Source organism: Sminthopsis crassicaudata, chromosome 2 (assembly GCF_048593235.1).
Source record: "Sminthopsis crassicaudata isolate SCR6 chromosome 2, ASM4859323v1, whole genome shotgun sequence".
NCBI classification, from domain to species: domain Eukaryota; kingdom Metazoa; phylum Chordata; class Mammalia; order Dasyuromorphia; family Dasyuridae; genus Sminthopsis; species Sminthopsis crassicaudata.
In genome coordinates, this window is record NC_133618.1 from 546,316,365 (window position 1) to 546,329,495 (window position 13,131).

General features: G+C 34.8%; 1 protein-coding gene across 4 annotated transcripts in view; it reads left to right on the top strand.

Moving 5' to 3' along the window:
- The first annotated feature begins 318 nt into the window (after nucleotides 1-318).
- The window catches only part of ICE2 (interactor of little elongation complex ELL subunit 2), a 57,887-nt gene continuing 45,074 nt past the window's right edge, over nucleotides 319-13,131 (top strand). Inside the window, exons 1-6 of one of the 4 annotated variants that reach the window (XM_074294934.1) lie at nucleotides 328-449; nucleotides 2,190-2,337; nucleotides 3,431-3,537; nucleotides 5,200-5,304; nucleotides 9,121-9,382; nucleotides 11,794-11,913. In XM_074294934.1, the coding sequence (XP_074151035.1) occupies nucleotides 3,509-3,537; nucleotides 5,200-5,304; nucleotides 9,121-9,382; nucleotides 11,794-11,913 (516 nt within the window). In that variant the 5' untranslated portion in view covers nucleotides 328-449; nucleotides 2,190-2,337; nucleotides 3,431-3,508. Of the gene's footprint in view, nucleotides 450-2,189; nucleotides 2,338-3,430; nucleotides 3,538-5,199; nucleotides 5,305-8,687; nucleotides 8,868-9,120; nucleotides 9,383-11,793; nucleotides 11,914-13,131 lie in introns of those variants that run through there. The other 3 variants (XM_074294933.1, XM_074294935.1, XM_074294936.1) reach the window with 3 other exon arrangements.

The following is a 13,131-nucleotide window of genomic DNA, read 5'->3' on the forward strand; positions in this document are numbered from 1 at the left end:
TTTGGGTGCTTAACCCTTTGTTACAAGGGAAAGGGGAGCACTGTGTACGCAGATGGGTAAGATATTTGTGCAAAAAAACGAGGAAGAATTTGTAAACCCCGCTCTGCTTTAGCAGCTGTAATCCCGACCCCAGAACAGTGAGGAGGAATAGGGGGTGGTCGGCCCTGTTACAAAGTGCGCCGCTAATCACTGAGAAAAGGAGAATCCCTCAGCATCCGAGGCTCGGCCGGACTCCAAGCCGAGATCTCCGTCTCGATTGGTCAGATTCCCGCTTCACTTTCAGAAGCCATCGACGTCATCACGCGCACCACGCGGTGTACGCACGCGCCCTTTAAAGGGGAGACTCCGCGGGCGCCGCCGGGCGCAGTCTGAGGAAGGGTGGGCAGCGCGGGGGGAAGTCACTCTGTCGTGTTGCTGTCGTGGCGTCGCCGCGGGGCTGGGAGCCCGAGGTAGGCGGGCGAGCCAGAGAGACGGAGAGAGGGGGCGAGGAGGGCCCGGGAATGCCGGGCGCTGTAGGTTTCCCGCGGCCGGGCCCGGACCACGCCAGCGCTCTTCTTGGGGACGGGGCTGGGAATATGGCGACCCCGGCCGGGTGTCCGCACCGCCCCTCTCGCCCGCTCCCAAGCTCCGGCTCTGCTTCTCCCACCGTAGCCGGCTCCCCTTCCCCGCTCATCCCTGTTTTGTCTCCCGCGTTCCTCCGGGCTTCCCACCTCCCCGCCCCCTTTTGTTAAGCACCTACTGTATGCGGGGCGCTGACCGGGTCACGGAGATGCTCGACACCGCCCCTGCCTTCCACCGGAGAGGAACAATTTATACCCAGCTCCAGCCGAGCCCAAAAGCGTAGTGCTGGGGCTCCCAGGGAAGAGCTCCTTAAAGTCAGAATGTAGTTAGTTCTGGGCCGGGACCCGGACCTCAACATTCCGCTTTGTAAAGCCGGGGAAATAACGCCTAGCAATGTTTGAAGGAAGCTCAATAAGTGTCCTGTGCATCTCTTGTAAAATAAGCCAATCGGACCAAAGCGTTCCTCCCCCTCCTCCACCCCCCTTTTTTCAGGTCACTTATTCCTGTACATTTAGACGCTGCTCATTGACACTAAGCAAGGTATTCATCGATGAGGCTGACATCTGATGCAGTGTAACATTACTGGTGAATCACTGGAAACAGGCTTCCAGGCCTCTCTGATAATTGGCTTATACTTTGGGCAAAGCCTTTAACTAGACTTGCCTTTAATTTCCTCATTGAAAAGAAGCTGGTGGACTAGTTAACTTCCAGTTAGAGATTTATAGTTCTGTGACTTAGGGAAATGCTCTTTTACACTTAGTGATTTAACAATTTGCTTTCAAAGCGCATTTTCTCTTTGGAGACCAGCTTGTCCATCAAGTTTAGAAGCCTCTGCTATGTGCCAAGCACTTAGATGCAAAGAGGAATGGGCAAACCCTTAAGCTCAGGAAGTTTGTTCTTTGCTGGGGAGACTTATGTTTATGCACAAAACATGCAAAGTAGATGTGAGATATTTGAGGGGGAGGGGTATGCTAGCACTTGGGAAGGGTCATGAAGGATTTGTGGATTACATTGTTTTAGTTTTCAGTGAGAAAACTAATGACCATGGTCATTATTAATTAAATGATTAATTAAATTAAAGACCAGCCCACAGCTCGGTGGATGGACTGATAGGATAGTTTGATGTTTTTAGATAATGCTACTTAACTTTTTAAAACCTCAGCTTTCTCATCAGTAAAATTAGATTGAATTAAATGATTTCTAAAGTCCATTTTAGTTCTAAAAGTATAACTTTCCATTTAGTTAATCCATGAAATATTTAGTAGACAAATAGTATGCTCCGGCCACTGTGCTGGGGCTACAAATACAAAACCAAACCAGTCCCTGATCTCAGAGAATTCTGCTGGAGGAAAGGGGTTGAATAATTGGTATTTTGAAGGAAGAGCACTGATAGCTAGGAAATAAGAAAAATCTGTCTCCCGTTTCTTTGTCTTTGTGCAAGGGCTGTGACCTTTAAGCTTGGAGGGCACTTTTTACTTCAGCCTCTTTAAATCACTTACCTAGTGTGAACTCAGCTGCCAACTGATGCTTGAGGCCTATCTGGTCTCATTTTTTTCCCATTGCTAGAGCCTTTTCATCCACCATGTTACTTTAATAACTATTTTACATTTACTTTTCTATATATGTAGAACGTGGTGCAGTGGAAAGAGGACCTGGAGTTAGAAGATCTGAGTTGAAATCCTTCAACTTAACTTCCCTGGGTTCTTTTTTCCTTATCTGTAAAATGAAGGAGTTGGAATAAATAGCTCTGAAGATTCCTTCCAGCTCCAAATCTCAGTAAGAATAGAAGCTCATTAAGGGCAGGAACTGTTTCATTTTTGTACATGTACCGCCCCTCCCCCCCCCCAGCAGCTAACAAGAGTGCGGTGTTTATAATAAATAAGTTTAGTGAGTCTGAGCTGAATCTTTTAAAGGAGGTTAAGGATTCCAAGAGGTGATGTTTAGGAGCAAGAACGTTCTAGAAATGAAGAAACAGCCTGATCAGAGACTGAAGATAGAATGCTGAATTCAGGAGTATCTTTCCTAGAGTCAATTTATATCTTTTATTGACATGAGATTCTGTTCATTGAATTTAATTAGTTTAAACTGACTTGCTTCAATATATAATTGATGATTTATGAGCAGGAATACACTTTTGTGGGCTGTATAAATTTAGACCTGAAAAGAGCCTTGAAGATAATTTAGACCAGTCCTCACTTTGTAATGAGAAAATGAAGACCAGTGAGATAATTATATACTAGAGCCATATTCAAACCCAAATCCTCTGATAACAAATCTAATGCAATTTCAACTATACCATGGTGGTCTTTGAAAGACCTCAGGCTTGATGTAAAGCATCCAGTCAGTGAGTTTTTCAAGAGACTAAGGTGTAATGGAAAAAACATTAATCTTAGAATTAAGAATTTTGTATGTGTGCACTTCAGCTCTCTTATATTGGTAGTGGGAAAAATCACTTAATCTATGTAGTTCCCAATTTCCCCATCAGCAAAAAGAATAAAATAATTCTTGTAGTCTAGTAGTTTTACAGAGTTGTTGAGAAGGTCAAATATGTGAAAGTGCTTTATAAACTTAAAATACCATATGCAAATGTAAAGCAGTATTATTTCTCATTGATGTTCAGAACAGAAATATTACTTATCCTAAATAATGATAACCATGAGAGAATTTCATTTGTCTCTGATGATGATTTGCAACAGAATGAAAAACTCAACATCAAATTCACTTTAAAGAGTTGGGTGTTATGAGGATAGGAAGGAAATAAACTTTCAGGTCAGCTAATTACTTTTGTTCAGTCTAGTCATATTGACTTTTTCTGCTACAATAATGCTTACCTCCATGTATTTGACTCTGGTTCCCTACTTTTTCCCAGGTGGACATTAGGGCATCTAAACTCCATTGAATCTAGGGCAGCAGCATTTTGTGTTTTAGTGGAACAAGACTATGCAGGATGTCTATGGGCAATCCAGTGCTCAATTGGTGAGTTAAATCTATTGTCATGTCCTTAAAAGAACATGGAGGTGGGGGTGAAGAATTTCAATCTAGGAGAATTTGGTGCAATTTGTACAGACATCAAGTCTCATTTCAAGACTTCAACTAGGTACTGAGTGCCCTAGAAATTGCTCCAGCCTGAACTCTTAGACTTGCCCAGTTGGTTTTTCTCAAGAAATGACTGCACCTCAGAATTTGGAAATTTTTCTGGGGCTTCATTCTGTTTGATTTGGCTACTGATTACCTGGAGGGGAATGTTTGTGAGTTCTTCTTGTATCCTAACACCTCTTTATTTAACCTTCATCTTATGCTGTTCAGAAAAGAAAAAACAGGATTAAAGAAAAAAGCACAGACATATGTGCCATATGTTTTAGCTTTTTACTCTAAACTAATATATTCTTCATTAAGTTAAAGCAGAATGTTATAATACATTCTACTTTAACAACTGTATAAAATTCTTATAGTTCAGAGACCTTGGTTTTGCGAGCATTGTGAGTAAAATTTTGAGGTAAAAAATTTCTTTGACATTTTAACAGTAAGCTTTTTGCTTATTCCTTAATACTAGAGATATAATTTGTTGGAAATAGTTCTGAATTAGAAATCAGAAGTCCTGCATTCTGATTCTGAGTATTCTGAGTTCTGCATTCCATAATCCATGTAACTTTGAGCAAAGTATTTGTTCTCCCTGGGCTTTAGTTTGCTTATTTTAAAAATATATAAACCTGTTGTACATACCAGGACTATTGTGAAGCTCAAATAAGATAGTATATGCAAGCATTTTGAAAGTTGTAATTGACTAAAGACACGGGCTAAGAATAAGAAATCATAATTTCACCATTTTTACACCTAACTCTTTGGATGAATGTTTTAGAAAAACTTTGAGAAAAAAATCAAATATACTGTAATACTCTATATATAATATGGTATGGACAAATTTTCACTTTTATACAGTTAGATTTTCATTTTGAGAACAGGCAAAAATGAAATCTCACATTTTGAAAAAAGGCTTCGTTGTTATTCAAACTATAGGGTTTTACATATACATGCTAGAATTCATTGCAGTTATAAATAAATGCTTAGTGAATGTAATTATGTCATATGCAAAAATGAGTAGTTTCATTAGTTCATCATACCACGAGTATAAATAGTCTTCTTACATTTTAGTGGATGGATTTTTCTTTTGACATGATCAAAAAAAGTCTTCACTTGTTGAACCAACCTTATGATGATGAGCCTTTCTAAACTTAGATAAACTGGTCCCAAGCTTATTAGAACCTACCAAATAATACTGACTTGATTGTTAACATGACCATTCTCACTTGCCAAGATGGGAAAAGTAAAATGCTGAAATTAATAGAAGTCCTTTAGCATGTAAATATCCTTTAGCAACTTTTTCCTGTCAAAATGGTATATCTCTCACTTCCCCCCAGAAAAACACTAACAACTTGAGAAAATCATTCTAAAGCAACAAGCCTTCAGTAGTTTTTGTTTTTATTTTGTTGGACAAAATTTGCATTTTAGCAAAATAAAGACTTGAAAATGCAAATAATGCCCACTTTAAATCATGGGTGGGCAGGCTTCACTTGTGACATTTTAATTCTGATAAAGATACTAAATTCTCCGATGCAAGTAAATTGCTTTGCTTCATAGGGATGTTTCACCAAAAAATGGTCTGGATGTATTTTTCTCGCAAGAAAAATATGAAGAATATTCTTTGACTCCTACTTTAAAGGAACTACTTATTTTGTCCAAAAGGTAAAAACTAATTTTTCTTTTCTTTCATCTTGTATTTCATTCATAAAATTTATTAAATTTTCATATTTAATTGAAAATTTATAAGGTTACCCGAGGTCCATTCTCCATTCTTTCTTTTTTTCCTTAAATAATTGTGATATTGATTACTTACTAGTTTAAATATGTCTTAAAACAAAACAAAACAAAACAAAAAACCCACAAACATGAAGGTACAAAGTGCCTACTATTTAAATTGGCAGAAGAATTTTTTTTCTTTAATTTAAAACTTTCTACTGATTTTATTTCATTGAAAAGTAAAAACAGTGCATTCATTCATTAAGAAAGGGTAGACAGATAATCATTATTCAAGGACAAAACAAAATAGTTCTTCCCCTTAAGGAACTGTTGGGAGAGATGTCATATCATACAGATAGTAAGTACAGACTAATTTACAGGGAGAGCATGAGCTTTTGGGAAGCTTTGGTTAGATTTTCTGTTGGATGAAGCACATCAGCTGGGCTTTCAAGGAAGCCAAGGCTTCTGTGAGGTGGAAGTAAAAGTGTTTATTTCAGGCTTCAGGAAGAGAGGCAAAGAAGGAACGTAATGTTTAGTGAATGAGAGGTAGGTCACTGTGCCAAGCATGGCATACCAAGAGGGCACTCGGTGGTAGGAATATTCAAAGCTGGAACTGCCTGACTTCAAGGAATTCATATATGAAATAAACCTCTAAAAGTAGGCTGGAGCCAGAAGAATTTGTGCTTTATCCTAATGACATTAGCAAAATATCAGGAATATCAAGAATATCGTTTTGGCTGGTAGTGGAGGATAGATTGGAGAGAAGTGAAGCCAGGTGAAGACCAATTAGTTTCAATAGTCTAGGTCAGACCAAAAAAAAAAAAAAAAAAAAAATTATTCTCATTGTATCTCCCTTCTCACTTTCCAATCCTCAAGCCTTTGTAATCTGGCTTTTTTCCTGTACCTTTTTTAGAAACTTCTTTCTCCAAGTATTAATGATTACTTTATTGCTAAATTTACTGGCCTTTCTTAGTCCTCACTGCTCTAGAGAGTCCTTTCTGCCTTACTTGTCACTGCCAATCACCTGTTTTTTTTTCTGGCTTTTGAAGGGTTTGTTTGATACCACTACATCATTATTGTGTTGCTAGTACATTAGGATTTGATGAACACACTTTTGTTTCCATGTTTTCTTATGCCCTTTTTGATTTTATAAACTTTGGTTTCTATCTCCTAATAGGTTCTATCTTTCTAGGCTAGGGTCTTATGAATATCCATCATGCTGTGTTTGCTTCCTTAACCATTTTAATTGATCTTCTTTAGCACAGTAACTGCTTCTTTGAACCATACGAAATTATGAGTAACATTCTAGATGCGAATGTATTATAGTTCTGTATATAGCTGGAATAATTTTTTCCTTTTCCTCCTGCAGCTTTTTTACAGTGGCATGGAATACATTTTCTCTTTGTATATTTTTTGTTCATTATTTTGTGCTTTTGTGCTGAACTTGTAACTGAAATGTGCTTTTCTTTAAAATCAAAATTTGCTAAACCAAATGGAAAAAAGCCAGTAACTGATTTTTCTCATGGCTTAGAAAAATAAAGGAAGGACAATTACATGACAAGAATATTTTCTAGTTCAAGCAGGGATTGTGAATCATTGTTACAGTGTGTGGAAAATGTTATGTAGTATGATTGTTTACATGTTAAGACATAACTAGAAATTTTAATTCAGTTTCTAGTCTTTGCTTCCCAGTGAAAAATTTTTGTTTAAAACTTTAGTGAAAAATTTCAAGGGGGAGGACTTTTTTTCTTTTCTTTTCTTTTCTTTTTTTTGTATAACTTTCCTTTAACTTATACATGAATATTTTCTGAGAATTTCAAGAATTAAAAACTCTGCCATGGTGTTATGGGTAGCTTTTGGTTTTAAGTTAGAGTGAAAAAATTAACTGAGTAGAGGCTTAATGTTAGAAAGTTTTTAAGTTATAGTGTAGACTAAGGAAAATATAATCAAAATTAAGAATTAGACTTCATAGAGTAGGGTAGAAGGAGCATTCTATAAATTTTTTTAAAGTAAATTCTTTAAAGTTTACATATTGGAAATAGTGCAGTTTTGCATACATATACACTCATTCTTCTTTTTCATAGGACATCTGAATAGAACAGATGAGTAGGTAGTTGACAAAATGAAGGGAAAAAACTTCAAAACATCAACTGAAATAAAATATAATACTGTAAATGTGGTTAGAGAAGCCCTGTCAGATGCTTTTGGTTTGTATCTTGATGAAGATTTTGACAGCCACTCCACAATGAAATGATCTTGATGTGCTGCCACTTCATTCTTTGCTGAATGTAGCCAATTTAAGCTGCTAGAATTTCTTGACATTCCTGCATTGGCATATCTGAGTCAGCATCTTGTTGCTGCTGTAGCTTAATTAAATTTGCCAGTTTGTGCCACAAGGACAGACATGTTCTCATATTTAGAGAGACAGCTGTGAAGCAGTATTGTTAAGAGTTGTGGACATGATACTGTTAGGTTTGAATAGCTCTCGAGACTTTTTCTTGTGAGAAATCAATTTGCTGTAATACATTTCTCCCAAGATCAGCAGTTAATGTTCATTTTGTTAACCTAAAATATGCTTATTTTTAAACAGTTATTGGAGAAAGCTTAGTAGTTTAACTATGTCTTCTTTAACCTGCATTATTTTTAGAGCCTACCTTTAGTGTCTATTCCTAGGATCCTTTCTCTATTTCCCACTTACTTATTAACAAGTGGAATTGTCTACTAGCTATCTGAACTTTCAAAATCAGCAGATCTTGAATTTTTGCTTTATTTCTGGCTAACTATTTTTTGCAGTGTAGACTTGTTTTTTAATCATGATTGATTTCTTGTTAAAGCATTTTAATTTGCAAAGTAAGACTGTTATGAACAGGAAAAAAATCTTGCATATACATACTTCATTATTCATAAGAGCTTAGTAATGCATAAATAAATATAGTAGAATCTTGGGACTAATTTATTTGTTTCTCCTTAGTGCCTTTTTACTATTAAAAAAAAAACAGGTCCCCACTAACATAACTATAATTATCTGATTTTTTTTTTTCCCCTACAAGTAAGAGAGCATAAAAAAAATTTTGCTTGTGAGACATGGGGTTTCGGTATGCCCATGACTGCTATAAATATTTGTACAAAATCTCTAATAAAACTATCGATTGATTTTGAGGGATGGGATAAGAAGAGCCAAGTTCAGAGGTTCTCTTCAGTGTTTCAGAATTTTGAATTTCTGAAATTGAAAACCTAATAATTGTTAATTCAGATTGCACCACTCCACTGTAGCAAAATCTATGTTTAGTTGCCACTGATAATCATACTAATTTGTTTTTCTTACACAGGAATTTGAGCTTAATTACAGATAATTTATAACAAGAAAAATATATTAAAGCTTTGTAATTAAATCTGCAAATAAATATAACACCTGGATGGATAAGTGAAAAGACTCCCTTATTCATAAAGAATAAGTGAAATGTGTAAGACCAGTATCTGTCTTTCTTTTTCTGTATATCAGCTGAAAGGTAAGCTTGTGATGCAACAATGTCTTGCAGAATCTTTAATCTATAATAAATGCCAATGCTTCAAGATGCAGGTGGTAGAGTTTTGATGGTACTCTAGAATTTACTCTGTTAATCATGATGTATTCTGCCTGGTGATTCAGAATCAAGAAACTCTACAACTGTCAGCCCTATTTTTCAAATACCAATCTTCATGGTTAAAAAAAAAACAACAAGTACTTCTAAATTATAATTAATTTTTTCCCCCTCATTTCAGACCTATAGGAGAAAATTTGGATGCATCAGCAAACCCTGTGGAAAATGAACCAGCAGTTAATTCAGCAACTCAAGCAAATGGGGATGTTAAAACCACAATAGAAATTGTTCCCTTCCCAGAACCAAGAATTCCTTATCCTTATTTCTCTCGTTTCTCAGAAAGAGAACAGAAAAGTTATGTGGATTTACACAATAAATATTCAAAAAAGCCTATAAATTTCAAGACAGTAGGGTTAAATAAGAAGGAATATTTCCAGTACATGGTATGTATTTTATCCTTCTGTTTCTTTAGAAAATATTGACAAAATTTATTTTGTAACTTTCCACTTAAAAACAGTTAAAAAACATTTGTATTAAAGTTTTGAGTGAAAAGAGCTTTAATATTTCAAAGATGAAAATATATTTCATTCCCTGTGCTTCATTTTCATAATAAATGGGAATAGTCTATTTTTAACCTGTTTCACAGTTGTTTTGAGATTTAATTGAATATAATAGGACATAAAATATTTGAACTGACAGATTCATACAAAAGTTGTTTATTGGGTACACTCAGAGTTGTTTTGAGAATTAAATGAACTAATTCATGTAAAGAGCTGTGGATGTCTTAAAGCACTATATGAAGCTTATTATTAAGTGCATTTTCATCAGAAATAATAGACTTAAGTCTAGTAGTTTCAGAAGTATTCTTAGGAAGACTTAGTGTTGAGTCCTTTTTCAGATACTATTTTGCTATGTGACAGAATATAATTACTTCTCTCTGAGCCTCAGTTTCCTTATCTATAAAATATGATAGCTGGTCTCAGATCTCTAAGGGCTTTTCTACTTGAAATCTATGATTTCATGATCTATACCTCCTTATGGCTTGGGAGTAAGATTGTATTTTTAAAGGCTGGATTTAAAAGCTATGTGTTTGCTCCTTTCTAACAAGCTAAAAAGACTTCAGATTGCAATAATGGACTATGTGTTTCATCTGCTAACTAGCATAACAAGATAAAGAGAAGCTTCTTAACTTCTACAAATAACAGGTGGTTTTCTTGGCCATAGAGCTTATAAATTCATTTATTAAGAAATACTGATGAAGTTATGGATCTTTGGAAGTATTGAAGCATATTGTGTGTGAAAAATGTTTAAGTAACTAAGAAATACAAATTCAAGGCATAGTGTCTGCATTTATAAAACTTCAAGTCCGATATTTTACAAATTCTTTGAAAGCTAGAATTTGTGTTTTTCTTTAATTCCTGCTTTATCAGGCAGTCAGTAAATTACAGTTGTTAAGGAAATGGCTAAGATATAATGAGCTTCCCTTTATTTTGCATTTCTGTATTTTTAAAGTAGTTTAAGTAAGATTTGCCTCCTCTTTATTTCAAATCCAAAGCTGAACTTATCTTCATTTCTGTCAGATTAAGTAATTTGAAATTTTGAAGGCTTTTGCTGGATTCCCCGATCTTTATTTGTTTCACAGTAGAGACTTAATAAAAGGACAGTTTTCACCTTTTAAGAGATGGTGTAGTCTCTTGTGTTTGGAAGGCAGCTAGATGGTACAATGGATAGAGCACCAGGCTTGGAGTTAGAAGATCTGAATTCAAATCCAACTTCAGATACTTACTAATTGTGTGACCCTGGGAAAATCACATAAGCTCTATTTGCCTTATGGCAAATGGGAACAGGAGATGGAAATGGCAAACCCCATAAGTATTTTGCTAAGAAAATGCCATGGACAAAGTCTGTATGTAACATCAGACATGACTGACCAACAGATTGTGTTTTAGTGATTTATAATTTAAAATGATTAAAGTGAAGAGACAAAGATTTCAGAAATCTAATTGAAAAGTCATTTTAAGTAAATTGGTACTTATAAGCAGAGGAAGCCAAACTGATTGAATGAAAAGTCTGAATTATGGGGCATTTTTATAAACCATGCCATTTGCATGGTACCTATGTACTTAAACTGAAAATATGCTGACTGAATTTTGCCTACTAGGGGTAAAAATAAGAATGACTTAGTTTAGTATATCAGCCCAAGTTTTATTGACCTTGCAATAAAACTAATGTAAATAGATGTTTCTTTAGTATTTGAAAATAGTTGTCATAGGTAAAATTTATTAATTGAGTGTTAAATTATTTTTGTATCAGATTTTTAAAAAGGCATTAAAGATAGTCTCTTTATTACCAAGTAACAAGTTCTAAATTAGTCCAAAGGAATGAGATTCTTATTATTTAAAATTTTTGAATTTTAGTCTTCTTCAAGAAGTGTTGATGTTGAACTTATAGAGAAAATTATTAAGTCATTATTTTAAAATATTTTGTTTTTAAGATGAATTTATGGATATCTATTTATTTTCCATGCCTGCTAGCCCATAGATTGCCATAGTAAAGTAACTTTAAAGAATATGGTTTGCTTAAAATTATTTGGTTAAAAGATTGAATTCATTTATTTTTATCAATACATATATAAAAACTCACTTAATGAACATAATGCAATAATAAAATTAAAAAGTGCTAAAATGTATCACTGGACATTTTTAAAGGTGTTAAAACACTTCATTAATCCTCCACTTGTTACCAGATATCCTGATAGCTTTGCTATAACCCTTCAGCCTGAATAATTATTATCAGAGCTCTCACTCAAATGATTATTATACCTTAGTCCGCTTTTTTTTCTTTTTCCCTTTAGGACATGAAAAAATGTGTAAATGATGAAGTTGCTGAATTCCTGAAGTTTCTTCAGAATGCTGCAAAAAGTTGCAGTCAGGATTATGATATACTCTCAGATGAAGCACTTCTATTTACAAAGGTAAAGAATAATAATGTTTGTAAATATCATTTTTGGAAAATCAATAGCAGCAGGCAATGATATTTCAAAATTTGCCCTTAGTATGTAATAAAGTTCTAAAATATTTGCATTAGGAAGCAGAATGCTAGAGTAGAACAAGAACTCACTCTAGAACCAAAAGACTTGAGTACAAATTGTCTCTTTGATTCTTGCTACTTGTGTGAACTTGGACAAGCAACTTCCCTGGGATTTAAAGGATTTCTCAGGTAAAATGTGGGAGTTTGATTAAATGATCTTTGAGATAATGTCCCTTCCAGTTTTAGTGATTCATAATTAGCCTGCTTTAGTTGAATTGCAAATATTTCTTCAATTCCAATATTCAGTTTGTATTAACATCTCAATTCTTTTACTCTTTCATGTAGTGTAAAAGTAAAAATGTTATAAGCAGTGCCAGTCATAGAATCACACAATTTCAGAGTTGGAAGATATCTCAGTGACGAATTAGCCCAACATATGTTCTGAAAAGAATTTTTTCTATAAGTTCTCCTCTATGGTAGAAGAACTTCAGTGAGGGAGATTCCTCCATCTTTAGAGACAGTTTATTCTACTTTGAGATAGCATTGATTTCTTAAGAATTTCTTTTCACATCAAGGCTAAATTTGCCCTGCCCTTTTGTAAGGTTAGGTAGGGTGCTGACAGGACTGTATATTAACTTTAATATTACCATGTCAGGCAGCATATATTAAACTTAACATATCAAGTGATTTTTGATTATTTAATTAAATTACTCAGCTATATATGGAGATTATTACTCTACCATGCCAGTCAGCAAAAGTAAGTGCTACTTACAGTTTTATGGATTTTTATAGTTTTGTTCACAGATATATATATATCTGTGAATCTGAAATAGAACTTTTATTAAATAACTACATGTTTCACTGTGAAGCCTTATCATCAGAGAAGTTAAAAGATGAAAGAAGAGGGCCCATATACACTAGAATATTCAGAGCAGCACATTTTGTGTATAGAGCACTAGAAACAAAATACATACTCTTAGGAGAATGGTTAAACAAATAGAGTATTATTGTATGTTGGAGTCTTACAATTGCATAAGAATTGAAGCCTATGAAGAGTTCAGAGAGACGTGGACAGACTTATATAAACTGCTATAAAATGAAATAAGCAGAACTGGGAAAACAGTATAGCTGTCTCTTGTAAAATAAATGAGAAAAGCAAAAA